The sequence below is a fragment of the Pygoscelis adeliae genome, unplaced genomic scaffold, assembly GCF_000699105.1.
Source record: "Pygoscelis adeliae isolate BGI_AS28 unplaced genomic scaffold, ASM69910v1 Scaffold427, whole genome shotgun sequence".
In the NCBI taxonomy this organism is placed as follows: domain Eukaryota; kingdom Metazoa; phylum Chordata; class Aves; order Sphenisciformes; family Spheniscidae; genus Pygoscelis; species Pygoscelis adeliae.
The window spans coordinates 484,296-493,067 of record NW_008825214.1 but is presented as its reverse complement, the minus strand read 5'-3'; the positions used below and the strand labels follow the sequence as shown (position 1 = coordinate 493,067).

Sequence of the window (8,772 nt, the reverse complement as noted above, 5' to 3'; positions counted from 1 at the left end):
CCCACCGCACCGCACCGCACCGCACCGCACCGCACCGCCGGACACCCAGCAGCGCTCTGCTCTGCATTTCAGCCCCCTCGCTTTAAAAGACACGGGCGTTTTAATTCTGCTTTGATGATTGCCGCTGCTCGTTTCGCTCCACGTCATCGACCATAGCATGGGTTTGTCGCCGCGGAAATGCCAGAGTGGGGAATGCATGTTGGAAGGCGTGCGAATAGAGAGCCAAATCCCACACCCCACGTGCATTGCATTTAGGTTAATGCCTTTGACTAGAAATTGAGAAATAAAGGGCTTCAGCTTGTTTTCTCTTCCTGGGTACCTGCTCTGCTTGCTGGGTACCTAGTAATCTGAATTTCGCACTGGTGGACAAAAGATTCCTTAGGATACAGACGGAAAGTTTTCCAAGAAAATGATCCGCCATCTGTTCCACAGCCAGCTCTAGTTCTTATCAGGAGGCCTGTGTTTTTCATCCTCTCTTTCTTCATGGGTGTTCATGCTGTATCTTCCGCCAGTTCTTGTGAATTAAAAATTCATTGTTCCCAGTGGAGGATGTCAGTAGGAACGGGGTAGGTATAGTTATTTCAGTACTGCTTGGGGCATGTTCTGAATTATCTTCTTTTTTTTTTTTTTTTTTTTTTTGGCCTGGAAGAAGAGAAGAAGTAAAAGGTACATGGGAAAAGGTAGAAAAATTTGTTGGAGGGTGTTTTTACTAAAACAGCACAGCAGTGACGCATGCAGTATTGCTATATTAATAACACTCTGAATAAAACCCACCAGAAACTGAATTTTCCCCCTTAATATTGTTCTTCTACTAGTTTACAGAACTATATTTAAAAAAAGAAGTAACATGACTATAATTACACAAAATAGTACAGCATTAGCTGTTCTCCCACGTGCAGGTATGTGTTTGTTTTCCCCTTTGTATATTTGGTGGAATAGTGCTACTGCAGATGGGCAAAGTAGATTTCTGGGGAGCCGTTAACAGTTTTTATGATTTATATTTTGATGATCCATATATTTATCAAATGTGCTATTGCTATTAGTATTCACCCAGGGCACTCCTGCCCTCCGTGTGTGTGTTTCCTTGCTCTCTATTGCAAGGATTTTGCCTGTAAAATGTGCGTAGTAGCAATACCTGGGATTTGGAGGGTGGGAAAGTCCACTGGTCAATTAGCACACAAAGCTCACTGTCTGAAGTAGCTGCTCCTTTTATTTAATTTTTTAAAATAACGTTGTTGACATGAAGTCACCAGTTTGTGTGGTGGGGGGGGAGCTGGTCAGCATTTCTGCAGTGCCGTGGAGCGGGGGCTGCACACGGGGCTCGGGTTGAGCGGGGCCTTGGCACCTCTTCTGTGCGCAGCGGGTCCTTTGTCTGCAAAGCTCACGTCGCAGCGCCGTGGTGGGGGCTCCCTGCAGCCGGGAGCGTTGCTGCGACCATGCCAAGGGCTGTGCAAGCGTTAAGCCGCAAATGGGAAGACAGTCGAGCTGCTGGCTTGGGGCTCGCGTGGGGAATGCCCTCCCCGGGGTCCGCAGCGGGGCTGGGGTGGTGAGCAGTGCAGGGGCGTCCCTTCCTCGCTCTTCCCACAAAACCAGCGTAGCCACAACCGACTTGCGAATCGCACCGAAAACAGGATTCTTCCAACTGCGCAGGGGCACGGAAAGCAGCATAAAACGCCCCCCCCTCACGTATACCTTTTGTCTCAGACTGCTGGTGCGTTGAAAGAAAGGGCTGTGCAAACTTTCTAGGTGCCTGTGAGGGCCTGTGGAGCGGGCCCTGGAGCCGGGAAGGGGTGAGTGCCTGGGCACAGCGATCCCGGTGCATCGAGCGCCTGTGCCGTCCTCTGCCTTTGGAGTCAGCTCAGAAGAAATGCATAAATAATTAAGCCAAGGTACTTACACACACATGTTTTATGGCAAATGGCTGTGTGGTTCGTGATCATTTTTTCCAGAAACAGGTTTTATGATAATATAGTAAAAATATTAAATTAGAAAATGCCTCACTAAGGGTGATAAAACCTTACTACAGTGGAAATAGGTAATTATCCCCTCTACAGCCTAAATGACAGTTTAAAAGAAATAAAAATGTTAGTGCTCATTACTTGCTTTTGTAGGTTGCAATAAAGGGTAAGTTAAATTTTAATTCAAGGAAGACCCCTGTATCGACCTGCTTCTTCCACACTCTCTACCTGAGGTGTAAGTACTGTTAATTACTCGCATAGGTTATTCCTCAGCACATTGCTAAGACCAGTAGCTCTTTGTGCTAAAGTCACCTTTCCTTCATCTGGAGGCAGCAGACTTGCAGTGGGGTAGTGGGTTGTTTCAACTCAGTGGCTCAAGTCTGATGTTTAATATATGTGGGTGGAGGAGAGAAATTTTATATTTTTTTAACCAAAATCCAGGTTCATTATGCGTAGCCTTAAGGGGGCTGAAAGTATTAAAATCCACACTTACCCTGGTGAATTGAAACAGAGACAAGGTTAAACCTGGAGGATTGATGAGTTTTACTCTCTGCATGGTTAAATCCTGCTGAGGGGAGATGCTGTAGAAGAAAGGTAGCGTAGATGATGAGAAGAGGGGAAAAAAAGGTTGGGGTTTTTTTGTTGTTGGGTTTTTTTTTTTAGGGTGAAATATTTGTTCTGTTTTGGAGGTGGTGGGGTTACCTGATATCCCTCCTTCTCCTCTCACTCTCTGCCAGGGTGTCTACCCATGCTGAGTTATTATCCAAACAGCTCCACTTGAATTTTTACTTCAACAGAGGTTGCCAGCGTCGTGCCCGGGAGGATGGGGGCCGTGGGGGCGCTGGGCTCGGCGGTGCAGGGCCTGCCTCCCTGCCTGCGGCTGCAGGTACAACCCTTCTTTGCACCCGTGAAACCCGGGGCATGAATGTCGGAGTCTGTCAGTGCTGGCAACATTTTTCTGCTGGGGAAGACAGATTCTTGCTTGAAGTCTCCCTGGGCCCGGCTTGCTTGAAAAATGAGTGTTTATTTAAAATCTGTAGGATTGGAGCAAATTCAGCATTGATCCCTGAACTCTTGTACCCATCAGAAGACTATAAAAAAAAAAAAAAGACGACAAAAACCTGAGGAGACTGGTTCTCCACCAGTGGGAAAGGCCAAGGCAGGCTGCAAAGAAACATTACTTTTGGCTTTTGCCTGCTCACCGGGAAAACACAGAAAGTCTTGCTGTCTTTGGCTGGTTTCTGTGGGGTTCCCCAGAATGTGCACATTATATTTGAACTTCCTTACGTTACTGGGGACTGTAAAAAAAAATGAAGGGATGTATAAGAGGAGAAGGGCATATGTAGAGAAACTGCAGACGGGACCTCCTCTGTGCAGTGGAGGTGATGGTTGGGAGCAAGTCCCCTTTGAATTTTGCAAAATGCCTTTGAGGTATGTTTGGCAAGCAGCCAGAGGAGCCGGAAGGTTTGAAGCCTTGAGTGAGGCTTGTGGAGAAAATAAAAGGAGTTTCTGTTGCTCGCTGGCAGCAGGGTGTGGAAGAGGAGCAGGAGAAGACCTGCATGCAGTTTGCTGCGAGCGCGTGCAGTGGTCGGGCTGAACAGGGTCTGCCTGGGAGTGGATTTGTGCCCCTGGCAGCGCTTACACAGGCTCCAAAAGAGGATTTCTTCAGCCCAGTCTTCTGTGTTGCCCAAGTGACTCAGGGGCTGGAGGAGAGTGTGGATTTATAGCCAAAACAAAGAATATCCCCACGCTGGGCATTTTCCGTCGGTGGAGGGCAGCGGAGCCATCTGCAGTGGGAGCAGTGGATCCTCCCAAGCAACAGCCGTGTCTGCAGAGCTCCAGAGTCCTGGATCAGGACTAAGATCTTGAAATGGTGTTTGGGTCAGCTGTACAAAATCTGTGGGAGAGCATACAGAGCGCAGGAAACGTGTGGAGACCATGTTGTGCCTTAGCAAAGCACGAAGGGGTGGGAGGGAGTCCGTATGCGAGACGTGTGTTATTTAATAGCTGAGAATCGAACTTGTCTGGTTAGTGCCTGTGCCCAGCACGTGCATTAAAACAAACAAACTGCAGGAGCTGCACAGAGTAGAGGCTTCGAGCCCTGAGCCGGGGCAAAAGCAGCATCCCTACGGTGGAAGAGAAAATGGAAAACAATCCTGAGAAGAGGAGCCGCGAGACCCTGCTGGCTGCTGGGAGGGTTCTCCTTTCCTCTGGCACAAGAGTGAGCAGGCTGGAGTCTGTCGCTGTCAGCTTCCTGAGGTCTTGTGTGGCTCCCACTACTGTGGGCTGGAAACCAGCAAAGTGAGTGCGTTTGGTATTGTCATTTATCTTCCTTAGATTGTTTTCCTCAGTGCAATTAAGTCGCCATATTTAAAACAAGGCATATACCAGGGAGAGGGGAGAGAGAATGGAATGGGTGATGTTTCGTTGAAAGTACCCAAGCCGCTCAGCCTCTTCTGACAGGAGAAAGCCGCGAGTGTTTGTCAGCTTTGCCCACCTGAGTGTGAAATGATCTTCTATCAAAACACCGGTTTCAACATTTCCCTCTCTGCCCCTGTCATGAACCCTGCCGCGGACAGGAACCGCCGCGCGCTGCCCAGGAATTTCACCGGGAGTGCGGTACAAGTGGAAACATTTGCTCAGTGTCACGATGGGGTCTGAGCCGAGCCGGTGAAGCAATGCTGGAGGGCTGTGGTTGTCGGAGGACTAAATAGCATTGCTCTGCATTTTCCTTCCGATCACTTGACGGAGCCTTAAAGTCGCAAAGTCCTTGTTGGCAGTAGTGCCGCTTGCCGTCTGGTTTCTCGGCTGAAACAGCAAAAGCAAGTTACGTTTATCTGTTAATAGTCAGGAAGGATGGAAAAGGTTGTAGGCTTGGGTAAGGCATCCCTCTCCCTCCTTTTTTCTTTCAAGTGTCAAAGTTTCCAGCTTTTCAAGTATCGGTTGTGTTTTCTAGAAGTGTTTGGACTTTGCGTTTGTGTTAAACTTGCCAAAACCTGCGTGCACGCTCCTGGTTTAACACAAACTCCAGCTGCGGTTTCATAGTCTCGGCTGAGCTTTGCACACAAAACACGGCGTCGACCATTTTGTTAGGTAAGGAGACGCATTCCTCACCACAGACTCATTTTCTGAGGGTAGAGCAGCTGATTGGTTAATTAGCTTCTAAATTAAAATTAATTTAAGAGATGTGGCCCTGTGAATTAGAATGATTTCTTGTCTCAGTGGTCCGTGCATGTCTGTCCAGCCTCCTGCATTGCTGGAGCGCATACTTTGTTCCTGGACTTCCTCGGATTAATGGCTGGCGTTTTTCTGCCATCACTGTTCAAAACTTAGAAGTTCCTTCTTTCACGAGGCTGACAGGTAACTTTCTCCAGTGGAAGCGTCTGCAAGAAGCAGACAGTTCTCAAACCAGTTGCCATCTTTCATTGATCCGTGAAGGAGCGAGGCATCAAAGCAGCCCCTAGCGAGAGTGGTCCCTGTCGTGGTCTTAATTGCGGAGGTAGCCAAAATCACAGTATCTCTGTCAGGTCTGAATTTCATCCTTTGAAGCCTTATTTTACTCATTCTTGAGCGGTGGAGAAGTCTCTTTTCTCTGCCTGTCCTGACAGTTCTCCTGGCCCGGCTTCTGCAGCAGCTGCTTTCCCAGGCACTGGCCCTGATGAACCACCGAGACGCCGGCCCATGGCAACGTGAAGGGAAAAATGCCGTCCTCTGCTCTGCGTGTGCCGTCCTCTCACAACAGGCCGTTGCCTTAGAAAGTGCATGTGGAGAAAACAAGGCTTTCCCAATGCTTTTGCCTTGATTTCCAGAAATGCATGACTTCTAAAAACGCTCCCTCCTTTCCTCCATCTCTCTTCTCAGGTTACTTTGGTTTTAAAATTAAAGATAAATAACACCAGCCCACTTTTTTTTTTTTTTTTAAAGGGAAACTTGCTCCTGTTACCAGAATTGCTGCATATGTGATATTAATTGGAATCTTGTTGCTGGGTCGTTTTCATTGTTTTTCAAGTACCGTCAAGTCTAAGAAAATGTATGAAAACTAAATTATAGTCCCACGTAGACTGTCTGATTGAATCCTCCTTATGGCTCTGTGGTCTCATACATCCTATTAAAATATTCAATCTTGTTTTCTTTCTTGAAGAGCCTGTCTGTAAAGGGCAAACTTATAGAAAACCTCATTCTCTAGAGACGTGGTATCCAGCCACACTGAAATATTTACATATTTCTGTACTGCATGTGATTGGTCTTACGCAAGTTCTCCTCTTTGCTTCTATTTATTAATAAAGATTGCGGAATGCATTTTTAATTATCCGAGGCCTTTTCATTTTAAGGAGTGGATGGTTTTGCTGGCAGCCTCTTGCTTCCGCTTCGACCTTGAACGGTAACTTTTCCCCCTCCTCCTTCCTCTTTTCCCCAGGACGGAGCTTTATCGTTCGCTGTTTGGAAAAATCACGAGTCCCGAAGAACCCGAGCAGAATTAGCATCGGGCCCTCGCGCCAGGATTGACCACACCGGCCGGCTCCGCACCGCAGGCCCCCGGCCTGGCCAGTGCGCCGGGGTGGGGGTACCTCTCCCTGCGCCGGGCGCCGGACGCTGGCCCGTCTCGCGACATCTCCTCTGCCTGGGCGGCTGCTGGCCCTGCCCTCCTGTGGTCGCTTAAAGAGCACCCAGAGCGGGGTCTCTCCAGCTGCTGGTTTGTCGCTAAAAACCTCACCGAAGGAACATCAAAGACTAAATGCTAAATCACACAGGCTCAGAGAGGGGGGGGCAGACATTTAGCTTGGCTAAACGCCCTCCTCTCTAGCTTCAAAATGAACTCTGCTTCCTCCCAAAGACAATCCATTTTTAACTATTCTCTTTAAATTCCTGACCTTGATATTGCAATCTGCTCAGCACGGGCAGAGTGTTCTGCGGGGGGGAGGGACGCGCGATTCAGACCAGCAGGGACCACCAGCCCCCCCTGCAATCAGGTCACCCACGTTTGTATTAAATCCTGAGAGATTTTTATTTGGGGGATGGGGGTGGGGTGTTTAAGTGTGCTGTTCTGGTCGTTGGCTGCATATCTGGAATGTGTGACTTTATTTTTCACCCCGTCAAGAGGCTTTAAATGTCATTTACATAATTAACACGGCCTTAAAACAGAGAAAAGGTGCTCTCCCTTGCAGGCAGCCAGAGCTCCCGGTTCACACTCCCGTTTCTGAATGGGTGCTCCCTGCACGCAGGGACATTTGCTGACTGGTGATGAGCACAACACGGGGCTACGTCTGGGGATATTTCTGCAACTAGAACATACTGGTGAATTTTTCAGTCCAGCGTTGATCCTGTACACTTAATTATTCGCGTGACTCTGAGCCGTCCGGTCTTCACCAGCACCACGACACACTGTGGAAGGATGCCAGCACGAATGTAAAACTGGCCAGAGATGACTCACTTGAGGGGTTCTGCGGGGTTTTTATATCCAAAGGTCAGAAGCCGGAAATTAAATCTCCGTAAGGGGAATTTGTTAGCCTGCCGTGATCAATCTGAAATGGAGGTTATCTTGCGTAAATAATATGTGCTCATACTCGTGTGTAAGGTGGCCATTGCTTGTGACCGTGTGAACCGCACTTTGTTTTGTGCGAGCTAATTAAAATACTCCGTAAACTGATTGTCCAAGTTTGATCAGTGCAGAAAAGGTCCCAGCAGCCACGGCCTCTCTTAGCCCCACCGGCACAGTGTTAGTTAACTGGCATCTTCGGCGTCACTTTGCACAGAGCCAGAGCTGCGCGAGCAGCAGCGGCGCGAGCAGCAAACAGCCAAAACGTGCAGGGAGTTTTAAAGACGGAGAGGCAGGAGCCCTGCGGGCCTGGGGCTGGGAACTCCTTGTGCCGCTGGAGCTCATCCCCCGGCAGTCCCTGGGGTGCCGGGGGGGGCTGCAGAGCCGGTCAGACTCGGTACAGCGATTTGACAGGGGTCAGGGCGCTGGTGAGACGAGACCCTCTCCCCACGAGGTCCCACTCGCAGCGTGGGGAAGCTTCTGCAGGGGCCTTGTGTCTCTGAGTGTCCGTACGGTGCTGTGGGCTCCTCGCCACGGAGCTGAGCTGCGTCCCCGGCTTCCTGCAGGCACAGGGCGGCTGCTGCAGCCGCTTGGCAGAGACTGAGCAGGGGGTGCTGTTTTAATGGCACCCGGCACTCATCAGGAAAATGCAAAGGCTTGCAACAGGATTTACGTGAAAAGCCCCATTTCTGGTCTGTGGGGTTTTTTTGGTTTTGTCCCTGCGTAAGTTACAGCTTACCAGCTTTTCAGCGGGCAACTGAATTTTACTTTTTAAATTGTTTTTTCTTTTTAAGCTTAAATAAAAATACACTCAGTTTTTATGTACCAGGTTAGAGCAGAGGAAGGGAAGCCCACTCCACGACCCGTGCTTCCCCGGCAGACGAGGCCCAGTGCGCAGGAGCAGATGATCCCACCTTGTGCCTCCTTGCGGTGATTATCCCTTTCCCTCTGGTCCTGCCGCGCTGCTCCCCTGGTCCTGCCTCTGCTTGAAAGGGGATGTGTTGCAACAGTTTTATCCTTTTTCTTCCCCCTTAGAAGATTTTCTCTGTAGCTGCATTGTTGCACTTCACTGTGTCCCTGGAGCTGTCTGCAGAGCTGATATTAATTAATGGTTTTTGCACCTCATCATCATTACAGATCCTAGTCACCTGCTTCCCAATACCTTCCATGTTGTATGGAGCGAAGGGTCCACCGCACCAAGGGAGAGCCAGCTCAGCTGCAGAGACTTGGCTTGAGCAGTGGTTGGTGTGTGAAATCCTGGGTTTAAAAGCGGGGGGG

At 49.2% G+C, this 8,772-nt stretch overlaps 1 protein-coding gene across 1 annotated transcript in view; it reads left to right on the top strand.

Moving 5' to 3' along the window:
* The window catches only part of AATF (apoptosis antagonizing transcription factor), a 55,963-nt gene extending 48,358 nt beyond the window's left edge, over nt 1-7,605 (top strand). The window contains exon 12 of the mRNA XM_009329125.1: nt 6,376-7,605. Within this exon, the coding sequence (XP_009327400.1) occupies nt 6,376-6,439 (64 nt within the window). The 3' untranslated portion in view covers nt 6,440-7,605. The remainder of the gene's footprint in view (nt 1-6,375) is intronic.
* Nucleotides 7,606-8,772: the final 1,167 nt, after the last annotated feature.